Below are 15,961 nucleotides of genomic sequence, written 5' to 3' on the forward strand. Positions count from 1 at the left end.
AATACCACGCGGCCTAAGGATTATCAAGAGCCCTATTATCGGCAAGGACAATGTCAGTTTTTGTGACAAATGGTGTGAGATTCTCAATAAGTGTGCATTTGATTTAATGGCGTTGACCATACAAGAGATTTCTACACAATTGGTGACCATCCGGAAAGAAATGGAGGATGTTAGAACTCAGCTATCTGTGGAATATTCTGATAAAGAACAACTTGATTCAGCGCTACTTGAATGCAATCTACGCATTGCGGAATTGAAAAAGGAGATCATCGCTTCTAAGAAGAGCAAGTTTAACAGAGATGCTGTAGATTATGCTAACGATCGGGTGTATCAGTGGAGATCACATCTCAAATCTTATTCATCGACACAATCCACCTTTCGTGGTGCTCGGAAATCCTTACGATATGAAGAAAAGAGATACTCCTCTGCACAATCATCCTCTTCATTAGATCGGGACTCCGATTCAAGCAATCTGTCCCTATCTCAATGTTTTTTAGAAGACGGACGCCAATCTCACACCTCTCGCAACACAAGAAAAAATGCAGGAGGAGTAAAAAGAACTCCCGCAAGATCTCTATATGTGACACGAAGAACGACACAGAAGTGATCAATGTCATCAATCTATCGAGTAAAGTGATCTCTGAAGATTGTTTAACGATCCTAAATAAAGGACTTTCGTTTTCACCGACAACACACTGTAATGAATTTGACACTTACATTGATTTGCATAAATTCTTTCGTAATTTGAGACTTAAAGAATTTTTTAATGGGCGACAGAACGGCTCACTACAGACTCATTCGATGGCTTCAGAAGTGTCCGTGTCGGACACTACATCCGCAGCACGGGACAATGATGGTGATTCTTCTAAGGTGGAATACAGTGCACAACATCGGTCTGATTTTAGAGGTAAATCTACATTTGTTCCTTTCAAAAACAGAAATGCTTCATTGGACACTTATTGTAGGCTTGTAGAAAACGATGTTGGGTCCATTTTTAAATCTAAACGGCAGTACAAACTTGCACACAATTTGACGGAGTCACAATTATCTGCATTGGAATCACTCAAAAATGACTCGTCTATAGTTATACAAAATGCTGATAAAGGTGGAGCTGTGGTCATTTTGGATCGACAAAGCTACGAAAGTGAAATTCATAGACAATTGTCTAATACAGCTTTTTATAAAAAGTTGAATACGAATCCATTGGCCCAGTATAAAGTAGCTGTACATGACACTTTAAAACATTTCGTTGATTCAGGTTCACTGACCAAACATGAATATGAATATATGGTTGTTGAGCATCCGATCACACCTGTATTATATACTCTGCCTAAAATTCATAAACCTTATAAGGACATTCCTTCTGGCAGACCCATAGTGGCAGCTATAGGGTCACTTACAGAAAAAATTTCGTCTTTTGTTGATTTTCATTTACAACCTTTGGTAACTTCTTTACCCTCTTACATTAGAGACACTATGGACTTTATTCAACTGATTAAGAATGTGACGTTACCTGAGTGTCCGGTACTTTTAGTCACAATGGATGTCGAATCACTTTACACCAATGTTCCTTTTCTGGGAGGGCTAGAGGCTATTAATTTTTTTCTGGATCAACGTCCTAGTCAAGTTCCTAGTACTGCATGTTTGATTGAGTTGGCCAAATTGGTACTCTCATATAATTATTTCCTGTTTGGGTCAGATTACTACTTGCAGATTTCAGGGGTAAGCATGGGGTCTAAGATGGCTCCTAGTTTTGCATCCTTATTCTGTGGGTTATTTGAACATCAGTTTGTTTTTAAGCCTGAGATCAATGACTTTTTTAAACATATTGTCTTATGGAAGAGATACATCGATGATGTTTTCATGATATGGAGTGGTACTGAACCTGAACTATTACTATTTCATAGTTGGGTCAATGATAACTGCTATGCATTAAAATTCACAATGGAATTTCATCATGAGAAAATGAATTTTTTGGATGTACTTGTTCTTAACACTGCATTGGGCATTGAAACCACCCTGTATCGAAAACCTACTGACCGTAACACTATATTACATGGACAATCCTATCACCCTATATCTTTAAAACGGTCGTTACCTATTTCCCAATTGAGTCGGGTCCGCCGCATTTGCAGTAGTGATGACGATTTTCGACAACAATCTCTAATTTTATCAGAGAGATTTAGACAAAGATCTTACAATGAAGAGTGGATTCAGTCTGCGGTCACTCGTTTTAAAGATGTTTCACAACATGAGAGTCTTGTTAAGAACACTAAAACAGTCGACCGGCGTTTGAATTGTTATATCCAATATTCGCCCGTCTCTATGAGCATTCAAAAGGTTTTATTGAAACATTGGCATATTTTGGAAAGTGATCCTAATCTTAAGAAATGCTTTGAAAAACCTCCCCGTGTAGTGTATAAGAAAACACCCAATCTCCGAAATATCTTGGTTAGAGCTGATTTGAAACCACCGAGTCATTTCTTAAATAAAATACCTGATGGAAATTACAGATGTGGCAATTGCCAACAGTGCAATTTCACATACAAGACTTTGACTTTCACACACCCTCACACGGGAAAAATATTTAAGATCAGAGGCACTATCTCTTGTAAGACGGCTAACGTCATTTACCTTTTGCGTTGCCCTTGTGGGTTGTGTTACATTGGAAAAACCAGCAGACCTTTAAAAACTCGTATCTCTGAACATCGATGTGCTATTAGACATCGCGATCCAAAAAGTCCGGTTGCACAGCATTTTGCTGATTTGAGACACTCTGTTTCCACTCTGCAGTACATTGGCATTGAGCAAGTTAAATATCCACGCCGTGGTGGTGACATTAATAAATTACTTTTACAGCGAGAGCTGTACTGGATTTACACATTAAACACATTGTCACCAAAAGGTTTAAATGAAGAATTTGATATTCGTCCTTTTCTTTAATGTATACAAGTTTTTATACTTTTGACATTTTTGTGGTTATCAGCTGTGATTTACGCAATACTTGGTATCTGTTTGTTTTGTGCATTGTGCATTTTCAGTTGTTTTCGTTTATTTTCATTATTATTTTCTCCTTTATTCTATTTTGTCATTTATAATTTCTCATTGTTATATATAAGAATTAATTTTTATTTTGTATAAATATAAATACAATACAATAACTAAACTAGCTAGCTAGCCTATAACAGATCGGTGCTCGTGCACGTGAGTGACAATCACACAGTGCGAGTTATCAAAGACGCGATCTGAGAGAATATATCTGAGAGAAGATATCTTGACCTGGCTGTTGGCGATTCAACTGCTACCAACTGTACTGTACTTTCGGTGTATCTTGATTGACAGAAGTGTCGTCCAATCAGCAGTAACCATTCCATCCACTCAACATACCCACCTTTTCCGGTTTGTGTTGTGTTATCGTGACGAGGTGTGTCTACAGCTGTAACTCCGCCCTCACTTTAACTTTCGTTTTCCTTTCCTCACACACATCGTCTGTAATTTCCCAAGAAAGTGAACACCTTCACACCCACCCGGACTCCCGGACGCGCAGCAGCACAATGTTGAAAGCGTTGATTATTAAGACCATTTGTGCCAATAATGGGTCGATGGATTGGGATGATTTGGTGTCAAGATTCGGTTGCTGTGATGATGTTGTAAATCAAAATGAATCTTTCGCTGTTGTTGTTATAAACGGAATCAAGAAAGTTTTAGTGAGAAGTCAAGTTCGCCTGTGCAGAACGCAGAACTGCGACGGCTGCGCACAGCTTCATCTGTGTAAACATTTCCTGTACGGCTCTTGTCGATTCGGCAGAGGACGGTCAGTCTGTCACTTTTTGTAACAATACTTACAAAAACATATTTCAGACTTTAAGATTAAGGCTTCTTGAGATGATAGATATGTTCCCTACTGAAAAATCCAGCTAAGAATAGCATAAGATGGTAGCTGGTTTTAGCTGTTAAGGTGGCAGTAGCTGGTTTAAGCTGGTCCTCCCACCCTGGCAAAGCTGGTCAAGCTGGTGGGTCAGCTGGTCTTCCAGCCTGATCAGCTAAGTCCAGTTAGACCAGCTTAAAAAGTGACCAAAACACAGCTTGACAAGCTTAAAAAGTGACCATAACACAGCTAGACCAGCTTGCTACTTCAGCAATACCAGCTAAAACCAAGCTGGGAATCCAGCTAAAACCAGTTTATTACACTTATATCACCAGTCTTATCTGGATTTTTCACTAGGGAATGTACATGATGATTTAATAGTGGCTCCGTAGTGCTGACAATAGTAGTGGCCTACTTAAATATGCAATGTTGTATCATTGCATGTGTTTAAAATATGAATTAAATGTCTAAGTTTTTTAAATGAAATGTTTTTCCGCTGACAGGCGTACATGTCGGTTCAGTCATGATCTGATCTCAGGTCAGAATTCTGCTCTTCTCTCCTCTCATGGCCTGAACATGCTCGACAGACAAGAGCTTTGTGTTCTTCTGCTCCAGAATGATAACGGCCTCTTACCACCGGTACCAGCATCTCCTCTGCTTTATAACATCTCATACAGAATAGTTTCAATGATAAAGATTGTAATGTAAAAAAAACTCTGGGGTCATGAGTGAGTATGTCATGATTCAGTCTTGTCATATTTATCACACAGAGAGTTTATCACATTGGCTTTATCTCAGTAAATGTTTCCTGAATGTTCAAAAGTCCAACTGCAGAAATGTTTCTAGCCTATCTTCTGCAATATTGTTTGTAAAGTATGACATTTTATTTTTGTCATAGCTGTTGTTTGACAAACAAGTGGAAATAATCCAACCACACTTGCGTAAATTAAGACGTAGACAGAGTCAACTCTATGATGAAAGTTTATTTTCGTCACAAGTGGCCTATTGCAACACTTACTTAATAAAAATGTTAAATAAATTCATGTTTTCAAAGCCCCGGAGTAACCGTGTTAAATAATCATGGCTATGATTGTTCATCCAAATAATCGCGATTATAATTTTTGCATGAATAATTGTGGTTATGGTCAAAAATTATAACAATAATAATAATAATCGCGATCACATAATAATAACTGTGATCATGATATTGAATTTTTTTATAATTTTAACCAAAATAACCGTGTTTATGATGTTTACTCAAATAATTGACATTATGATTTTTACCAAAACAAACACAAAAAAAACGTAATCATGCTTTAACACAAATAATTTTTACCAAAATAACCATGTTTATGATCTAAACAACAACAACAAAACAAATCATTGTGTTTATATAAAAAAAGATCATAATTGTGGTTATGATTTTTATCAAAATAATCGTGTCCATGATTTTTTTTTAAATAAACTCAATAATAAAAATATAAAAAATTCATTGCGATCATGATTTTACCCAAATAATTGTGTTTATAATTTTAACCAAAATAATAGTGTTTATGATCTTTACCAAATCACTGTGGTTATGATTTTTACCAAAATAACCGTGTCCATGATTTTTACAAAATCAAACGCATTAATAAAAATATAAAAATAAACATATCCATGATTTTTATCCAAATAATTGTGTGAATAATTTTTACCAAAACAACTGTTTATGATCTTTACCAAAATCATCGTGATTATGATTTTTACCAAAATAATTTTTTCCATGATTTTTACAAAAATAAAACAGAATTATAAAAAAATTAAATAATAGGGATTAGAGCTGTAACGATAAATTGCGTGTCCTGTTCTATTAAAAAGACCTGTATAAAATCTATTCTGAATCGCAAGGCTGTGATTCTGTGTTTCATATGCAGCTTGTGCATGTACTATGGCGTTTTGGTCAGTAAGTCCTTATCAATCTAAAATCGTTATGAGTCGGAGTCGTTTATAATGTGCATTTAACAAAGCAACACTTGTTAAAACAAAATCATTCAAAATATTCTTTATTATCATGAAAATACCTGAAACAATCTGAAGAACGGCGATATATCCTTCTAGACATTTCCTGGAATAGCGTTTGTAATGCTACTTCTTCTGTGGGACAATTGGAGTTTCTGCACAAGAGCGCCCTCTGGCTTTTGGATGTGGCGGCATTTCACCGTAATTCATTCAAATTAATTCATTGAGAAAACGCTCATTTGCATGATTAATCGTTACATCCCTAATAGGGATCATGATTTTTACCCAAGTAACCGTGTGTATATTTTTAAACAAAATAACCGTGTATGATCTTTACCGAAATCATTGCTATCAAAATAAACGTGTCGTAGTGTGCCCCGCCCCCGATTGAGGACAATGAGAGGTGGTAGGAAGGCTCAGTACACACAGGGCCGGTTTCTTGGACAGGGATTAGACTAGTCCTATACTAAAATAAATGTTAGAGCTGTCCAAATTGAAAACAAATTGCACTCACATATCTTAAAATACATCAGTGCCCTTTGTTTTCACTCAAAATGCACAAAAGTAATGTTTTTAAGGCATGTTTGTTAAAACTAGTCATTTCCCAATTAAACTAAGGTCTAGTCCTGGCTTAAGCTAATCCCTGTCCGGGAATCCACCGCACAAACTTCATTCCAAAATGTGTTTATTCCATAGCTATGGCATAGTGTGCCAAGAGCAGTGGCGAACCGTGGGTACTTCAGCTGGGCCTTCAAAATATGCAATGAAGTGCAAATGCCTCTCCATCCATAATACTAGGCTATTCGTATTTCGTTAAATCATACAGTGAACGTGTAAAATTTCTGAGCACGCAAAGTTAAATTACAGAATGGGCATTGTCTGCCTTTAAATGCAGTTTTAAAGTTTAAAATTACTTTTATCTAACTGATAACCACAAATACAGATTCTGCTGCTCTGTAATGACAGGGGCTCTGTAAATTTGCATTTAACAAGCTTAAATTAAGCTATTTAATTTGTTTTTTTATTTTTTGGAAATATATATTTAGCTGTAGGATACCTTGTTAATCTTTTTCATAAGGGGAAATATAGCACCCTGCGTTCTCAGTGCACCTCCTTGTGGCTTATAACTGTTGTCTGGTATAGCGAGGTAAAAAATATTTGAATGTTTTCGCATTCTCTCAGATTTAGTTAGGAAATTATATTGTATGTAATTCGGCGTCGTCTGTCAGTCATTACTATCCTCGCGTAACAAGTGAAACTGTCAGGAAGTAAAAGTATAATTAAACCCATTATTTTTCTCGTGTTCGCGTCATATGCAGGGTCCTCTGCACGCGCTTCTCCCAGCTGTGCTCTTCACGAGTACGCGCTTAAGTAATTTCGTTTTTACCTCAGTCCTATCAAGCTAGCCACAACGTCAATCACGTTTTCCACCATTTACCTCAACCACTCTCACCGCAGAAATTCGGGCCATTAGACTGTATTAATATTAACGGTCTATGATCTTCGTCTTTGGTGTTTTACGGCAGCTCGCATCCAGTTTGTTGCATGCTTAGGACTTCATGAAGGCTTACAATGTTTCGTTTTTTGCCCGCCCACTTGAAATCAAAACGTGATTGGTCGATTTGCCCGTCACTCTCCACACCAAAACACATAGCTTGGCCTTCCCTGGGATTCATGAAGTCCTAACCAATGAATGAGCCAGATAACCGGGCCTTGATAGAGACAGACGATTCTGATTGGATTAGATGTTTTCATGACATGAACCTGACAGTAAGCTTAACGTTAGAACATAAATGAGAGAAAATATATTATATGTATTGTATTAAATTGAATTAAATAGAAATTTAAAAATGTAAAAACATATTTTTATTGAATATTATTTATTTGTATTATTATAATAAAAAATCTTTTTATAAATTTTTTAGGCCTTCTCTGAAGGCGTAGAAGGCCCTGAAGGTTCCCCACTGGCCAAGAGTGATGTTTAAATTAACATTTACAGCAAGAAGGACACTCAAATCAGTAGGAATGATTTTCGTGAAACTTCGACACTGTGTCAAGATCCTGAGGCTTAGATGTTTCTAAACTCTGCTCCGAAATGTGATTCAAAACACCCATGTCACGTGATTGTTAGATCAGGTCTCCACACCACAAACAAAATAAAAAAATGATCCAGCCCAGGACGCCAGATCACGTCAGAGTTAATAAGTTTACTTCCTTAATAGGCTTCTGTCAGTTAAGAGGTTGCCAGAGAAGAGCACAAGCAGAGGACATGAGACGAAGGTTTAGATGATAAAATAGAACAGACTTTTATTGAAGGACAGCTTCAGTTGCTTATGTCTCAATGTTCAAACCTCGTTCTACCCATGTCTAACCAGCATGAATTCAACATGCTCTGTTATACCAAAATGCTTAACAGCAACATCACACAAACCTTAAGCTTCCATAAACATTCTCTTTATCTATCTCTGTTTACACAGACAGGACAGCTCATGAAACTTCACAAATGTGAGACCACTATAAGACTGAACAACAATGAAATCAATAAGACATATGAAATATAGAAATATAATGAATGAATAATATAATAAAATATAAAAATATAATGATGAATGAATGCATAAATGAATAGGCAATATAAATGAATAAACAATAATGTAATGATAAAAATTATAATAATGAAATTGATCAAATAATATTGAATAATAAAATAAATAACTATATGGATAACTAATGATTATAAAATGATAATGATGATTATGTAAATAAATGATTAGGAATAAACTAAAAAAACACAAAAAAACAATAATAAAATCATTTTGCACGTGAGGATCTAAGGTAGGATCCTTCATGATGAGATTCAAAACACCAATGTCACGTGACTACGGCTAAATAAAGTGGTGGCATACCTGCGTTTGACTGACAGATGCGGAAACAAATCAGTTTACCCAGAGATCAAATGATCCTCTTAAGTAATTGGAAAAAAGAAAAGTAATTTTTCCTCATTTGTATATACTTCCAAAAAATATCTCTGCATGTTAGCAACAAGTGTGTGAATTTTTTTTTTCAAAGGCTGGAGAAATTATATGTAAAAAAGAAGTAGGCTGAGTCCTTCAACAGCACAACAATTGATATTTCTGAATAAAAATCTTTATATGTAAGCAATGTGAAATATTTTGGCGTGATTATATTATTATATTTTATTAATCTCTTATTATTTATTAGGTATTTATTTTGAAGTCTTGAAACAAACCGGGTCAATTGTTTCGACAGTTTCAGTGTTTCCCTAAGCCATGCTCGGCCCATTTGTCACAACTTCAACATAGAAAAAATAATACTGTAGGCAGAAAAGGCGTAATACACAGCCCTGGGTTTCTAGGTGTACTGCCCAGGCTGACTTAAATAACCTAGGTCAATCTCACTAATTGATGAGCCCTACCAAATTTAGGGGTCACTGTAGTACCACTTTACACAAATAAATAACATGAGGATTAGACTGCAAAATAAATAATCTGGATTCTCTAAATATTGTCCCCCACATAGTATAATGGTCTGACCCGAATGTATAAATAGGAATGACAATTGTTCCACCCTATGTTAGGCGAGTCACAAAACCAGCAAGTAGTGAGTATGCCACGTTATAATATTGTGCCATTGTTACTATACTTGTGTAAACTCAAAATAGTCCCAGTGTGCTTCAATATACATTATTGGGAGTATTGCAGATACTCAGCTTAGCATTGATCACTCATATGTGCACTTATAAGTTAACAACACGTAGCATATGTGCACAGCATGTAGTCAGATTAGATTTAAGATAAGTACATAAAACACATCCAACATAACCCAATATTGATTGTTTAAAGTACCACTTTCATATAATGTCACATTCTACACCATGGTTAGCATGATAGTAATGACAACATCATACAACAAGTCATCACAAAACACGATTATAAGTAAAAAAAAAACTGTATTATGATTTTTACCCAAATAAATGTGATTATGATTTTGCCCATAATTGAGCAGCCCTAAGTCACATGCACTAAAGTTTAAAAACCAAACACTATATTGAATGATCAGGTATTATCAAATAACATTAACATAAAGCTCTTTTTGAATGAAACCGAATTTATATTAATTCATACTCTCTCTCTATGTTTTTCTGTATGTCAGGTGTGTTATTCTTACAATAATGGCACAGGGGAATTTGGGCGATGTGACCAAGGCGAGAACTGTAAGAGATTGCACATCTGTGAGAAATACCTGCGAGGGTCCTGCCAGTGTTCCCGGGCTCATGATTTCTATGAGCCTCATCCTCTGAAGACCCTGCAAAACAGAGGGGTGCCCACTGAACTCATGGTCATTATGAAGGATCTTTACACAAATATTGAAGCCTTGAGGGATCTGACCAAAAAGAAACAACCTCCAGCTACAAACACCAATGGTGGCAAAAACAGAACCAGAAATCAAAAACTGACAGAGGCTTCTAATGCAAATAGAGGACAAAACAGGCCCTTTCACACCTCCACAGGTAATCTCACGGTACTCATCATATATCTCATGTTTAAATCATGACCAAAAATTTAACTTTTCAAAAGATGACATGAATCAAACTTATAAAGGTCTTTTATTAAAAAGCATGTTTGTCTCTCCCATTAGAGAAAACTGAGATCTGTATGTATCACATCAAAGGATTCTGTATACATGGAGGTGAGATGCTCTGTTTCTATATATCAGATTGATTTATGTGTATGATATATACAGTACTGTATCTACACATTCTATTAGGATCTCTTGTGTTTCAGAGTCCTGTAGAAAGGAACATTCCAATGTTCCGTATCAGTGGGAATTCCAAGATGGATCCGAGTGGAAATCTCTTCCTGACAATGAGGCTGTGGAGAAGGATTATTGTGATCCTGATAAATCATACAGGTGCATAAAGGACAAAATCAGATCAGATATAAATATGTTTACCTGTGCAAATGAATGTTGAGGTATAATGACTTGATTGTTTGTCTCTTAAAGCTCTGGAATGCCCGCGGTTTCTTTTGATACGATGACTCGAGGTTCTCACAGCGTCAGACGTCTGTCAACGGTTTCATCAGTCATCCAACCCAACTTCATTCTGACCACAGAGTGGCTTTGGTACTGGGAGGATGAGTTTGGAAACTGGATCCAGTACGCAACATCAGTAAGTCACTATGGGTTTGCTGTACTTTGAGGCCATTTTTAATTTATTAAAGAGACAGTACACCCAAAACATGAACATTCTGTCATCATTTACTCGCCTTCATGTTGTTTTCAAACCTGTATGAGTCTTTTTTTTATGTTAAACAAAAAAGAAGATACTTTGATAAGGAGTACCCATTGACTTCCACAGTATTTGTTTTTCCTACTATGGATATCATCAACAGTGTAGTTATTGTTATTTAGAAAGACACAATTATGAGGAAATAATAACATAATTTTCATGTTTTGGGTGAACTACCCCTATACTATTCTGTTATATGAATGATATTATATGAATGATGTTGCGCTTACTGTTTATATTCAAAAGGAAGGAGGTCACACATCCTCATCCATCAGTAGTGCTGAGTTGGAGCAGAGATATCAGACTGACAACAGTTCAGTGATTGAGTTTACAGCTGGATCGCAAACCTATCAACTCAGTTTAACAGGTATCTTTCAACACACTGACAAAGTAAAAATACTGTAAGCTTTCACAGCAGTCACAGACAGAGAGGAGATGATGAGAGTCTGTCTTTCACATTTATGCTTCATTGTAGATGTCACTGACAACGTTTACATGTACCGTATTTTCCGGACTAAAAATCGCTTCACTGACTTTTAGACAGTAATAGACTGTAGACAGCGAGTCATGTTTACAGAGTTCAGGGAAAATTCTTAATGTCAAGTTTTAAACAAATTCATGCTTAAGGTGTGTGACTAAAACACATGCGCACTTCAGTTCTGGCGGTATAGATGCGATTAAAGCATTTAAATGGCCACATACTGCGATTAAAAACAGCATATGCCACCTATTTTAATACAATTATACTTGCTGCCATTATGAACTTAATAGCATTATTTTTTATCGAAGTATTGTGTTTACATGAAGTAAAGTGAAGTCGCAATATTCCCCAAATCCTATTGTAATCCCATTATGAGGATGCATGTAAACATGGTCAATGATGAAGTCATTCTTAAAATCTTGTAATGTTAACATTCAGAACATGAAATGACAAAAAATTGAGACTAAAAGGTGGGAGTGTCTGTACAGTGTAGCCATCTCTCACCCCGTGACATTTTTTGTGGCATCCCTCCTCCTCCCCATCACCTCACTCTCAGCTGGTATCTTTCCCAGTAAAGGAGGGGGGGTACTCTGCGTTTGGCCTAATATTCTGAGTTCGGAGCCCTCCCCTCGGACACCAGGCTAATGCTAATGCAAACTCATGAACCTTCCTATAGATGGTTCGGACACACGTGCGGTGACACGATTACGCATCTGGGTCAGAACTTTACTTTCGGCCTCTGTTTGTTTAATGGTCTGACTGGTTGCTAAACTAAACTCTTGAACAAATACCTCGTCGAAAATAACAATTCCTATGTAATCCATGTGTTGTTTATTTTGCTTGTTATATAAATAAACTACTTAAAAAGGACTTTGCTGTTATTGATTCTTAGCGGAGTTTAACGGAAGTTACGTGTGTTCCACGAAAGCCGTTTGTTTATGTTGTTGCTGCAGAAACCGTCTGTAGAGCAGATGTTTCTGTGAATATTGCACTGTTTTCCGATTAAACCAGAATGTTCCGAATGAAATAAATATGAATCTGATGATTTTTGTACTTGTAACACCTTTACTTTTAATGCTTTTAATCCTCAGATATGATTCAGACAAACAAATCTTATGGAACTAAGAAGCTCGTAAGACGTCGTCCCAAATTTGTGTCTGCAGCTGATGTTCATGTAATCAAGAGAGCGTAAGAAAAGTTTGTTTAGTGTTTCATTATTTACAGAATTTATTAAAACAGCAGTCTGAATTGGACACAATGGGTCAGTTTCCCAGACAGGGTTTGGATTAATCCAGGACTAGGCTTTTGTTATATTAGGACATTTAAGTAGTTTACAAACATTTCTTACTGGTGTGCATCTTGAGACAAAACAATAACACTGATATATTTTAAGATATGTCAGGGCTTTTTTTATTCAAGACACCCCAAAAATGCATTTTGTCTGAGACTAGGATAAGCCTTGTCCGGGAAACCACCTCATTTTATACAGTAAGTGGTTTATACATCTGTGTATCTGTTGACAGTAAACGGACACCCAACAATTTTAAAAGTCTACCAGAACACTGGGATAAATCTCTTATTCCTGACACTGGATTTAAGGTCCTCAATCTTTCTTCATGATCTGATGGATTTCTTTGTGTAGTCTTTCTGATCTGATGGATGTTTTTGTAATACAGAGAGTGAAGCTGCTGAGCTCATCGGGTGAATACAGTAAGATCCAGAAACTTTTCACTGCCACTATGAGAGGATATACCATTCAGCAGATTGACAGGATTCAAAACAAAGCATTATGGGAACAATTTCAGTTGTAAGTGGACAGTGGATGCAATCAGCCGAATGTCAGTCTGAGATGAATCTGAATATTGTCATGTGTCATGTGTAGGCAGAAGGATCATATGAAGAAGAAGAATGGAGGCAGAGATGTGAAGGAGAATGAGCTGTTTCATGGCACAGACCCAAAGTATTTAGATGCCATCTGTCTGAATAACTTCGACTGGAGGATCTGTGGAACACATGGCACAGCTTATGGCAAAGGTAAAGGAAACTTTATAAAAAAAATAAACCCCCAAATGCATTTTACATTCTTTTATTCTCTTAAAGGAACACTTCACTTTTTTGAAAAAGTCCCCTTTCAATAGCTGGGAACTATTTTCGGGCAGTGCGTAATATCATTGCGCCTGTGAAGTCCTTGATTATTACGCCAGAATGAGAGTATAGTTCCTAGCGATATCGGCCTAGAAAATTGCAACTTTTAATTTTCCGTTGGTCTTATTGGAAATATTTTTTAGTGCGATGCTAATGGTCTAATCAGATCAATGAATTATGCTAAGCTATGCTAAAAATTGTACAGCAAGACCCGAGATCAGCTGAATGGATTCCAAAACGGTAAAACTCAATTGTTTAACTCTAGGGGAGCTAAAAAATAAGCCTATTTTCAAAAAAGTAGAGTGTCCCTTTAAAACGCTTGGCCCAACTCCTAAAAGCCGTTTGACTTCTTACTCTGGTGGAACAAAAGAGATGACATTGATTATAAAGCTTTAACAAGCACAAAAATAACCTGAAACCAGCTTCTGAGAGCAGTCTTCCTGACTCTAGTTTTAAATATGAATCATGACATTCATACAGTGTGTGATGTTCAGATGTGTTTTTGGTGGCTATAAGAGATGTTTTAACTCTTCTTACAGGCAGTTATTTTGCAAGGGATGCTGAATACTCTCACAACTACACCAAAGATTTAGGAACCCGTTGCATGTTCGTTTGTCGGGTTCTGGTGGGCGACTACACCAAAGGTTCTTCCAGCTACCTCCGGCCCCCCTCTAAAGATGGAGGAGATACGGTCTTCTACGACAGCTGCGTGAATGATCTCTACAATCCCACCATATTTGTTGTGTTTGAAAAGCATCAAATCTACCCTGAGTATCTGATTGAGTACAGAGACTCGACTCCTCGTCACACACAAATCCCTGCGGCAGCCACGAGACCAGCAACAGTGAGAAGACCAGTATCTGTGTCTGGGTACGGCACAAATCCACAGCCCATCTCACACGCCTATGCCACACCCTCACGTGCGTCATTCGCATCTAGACCTAATGTCACAGGCTCACAGACCTCTTCCTTATATACCACACCCTCACATACCACACCCTCACATGCATCATTCGCATCTAGACCTAATGTCACAGGCTCACAGACCTCTTCCCTATATAACGTCCCATCATTTACCTCATCCTCATCTCAATCTTCCTTGTATACCTCTTCTTCACGCACAGCCTCCCCATCTTCATCCTCTAAATCGGGGTGCATCATCTCCTGACTCAACTTCACTTTGATTACTATTATTTAGTCTAATAATGGCACCACTTTATAAAGTGTTCTTCAAGTGTGCTTGTTTTCGTTAAATTGAGGGCTTTAGATTAAGCAAACAAAGATTTTAAGGATCAGTTTCCCAGACAAGGTTTAGATTAATCCAGGACTAGGCTTTAGTTATATTAGGACATTGAAGTAGTTTTTACAAGCATACCTTTAAAAAACAATACTAGTATGCATCTTGAGACAAAACAACAGCACAGATATGTTTTAGGATATGTCAGTGCAAACATGCATTTTAGTCTGAGACTAGACTTGAACCCTGTCTAGGAAACCACCCCATGACAATCAAATTGCAATTTTGAGAAGTTTAAGAAGGTGGCATTTGACATCACTAAATGAATAATAATGGAAGAAGTTCATTGTAATACAAATTTATACAGTTATTTCTTATTTTTTTAGTGATGTTTGTAATAATCCTACATGAAATTGATAATAAAGCTTTTCTGTTTGCAATTGTAAAGAAAAATTTACTCATACTTACATCCTGTACATGTAAATACACATACACACTGAACATATAATAATAATAAATAATAATATTTGTCATATTTAAAGTGTCACATGACATTACATGTGTAATATAAGGTGTGTTCCACTTAAAGGTGCCATAGAATAAAAAACTGTATTTGGCATATCATGACCCTCAAACACGTTTGTTTCCTTGTTATGTAAACCTAAGCCGTTTCTCAAAACCAAGTACGCCGAACTTGGACTTGTGTCCTTCGTAGTTCGAACTTGCAAGTTCAGACTCGGAAGAACGAACTCCTGACGCGAAATGCATTCTGGGAAACTTCGCTGTCATAAGTCCACACAAGTCTCCTCTCATGCATCCTCGATAAAATGGGCGGATCAAGAACACATCCTGGGATTTTATGTGAACTTGGGCTTGATGCGAACTTTGAATTGGAACAGTACTTGGGCCGCGACTGAT

The 15,961-nt window shown here is 36.8% G+C and overlaps 1 protein-coding gene across 1 annotated transcript; it reads left to right on the forward strand.

Moving 5' to 3' along the window:
* Positions 1-3,446: 3,446 nt before the first annotated feature.
* Positions 3,447-15,520, forward strand: LOC135745792 (protein mono-ADP-ribosyltransferase PARP12-like). The gene is made up of 12 exons (XM_065264199.2): positions 3,447-3,814; positions 4,372-4,507; positions 10,043-10,400; positions 10,529-10,579; positions 10,675-10,801; positions 10,895-11,060; positions 11,427-11,547; positions 12,753-12,849; positions 13,185-13,260; positions 13,338-13,468; positions 13,544-13,695; positions 14,346-15,520. The coding sequence occupies exons 1-12, from the start codon at positions 3,555-3,557 to the stop codon at positions 14,972-14,974; spliced, it is 2,304 nt and encodes a 767-aa protein (XP_065120271.2). The 5' UTR covers positions 3,447-3,554; the 3' UTR covers positions 14,975-15,520.
* The last annotated feature ends 441 nt before the right edge of the window (positions 15,521-15,961 follow it).

This window comes from Paramisgurnus dabryanus, chromosome 1 (genome assembly GCF_030506205.2).
Source record: "Paramisgurnus dabryanus chromosome 1, PD_genome_1.1, whole genome shotgun sequence".
Lineage (NCBI taxonomy): Eukaryota > Metazoa > Chordata > Actinopteri > Cypriniformes > Cobitidae > Paramisgurnus > Paramisgurnus dabryanus.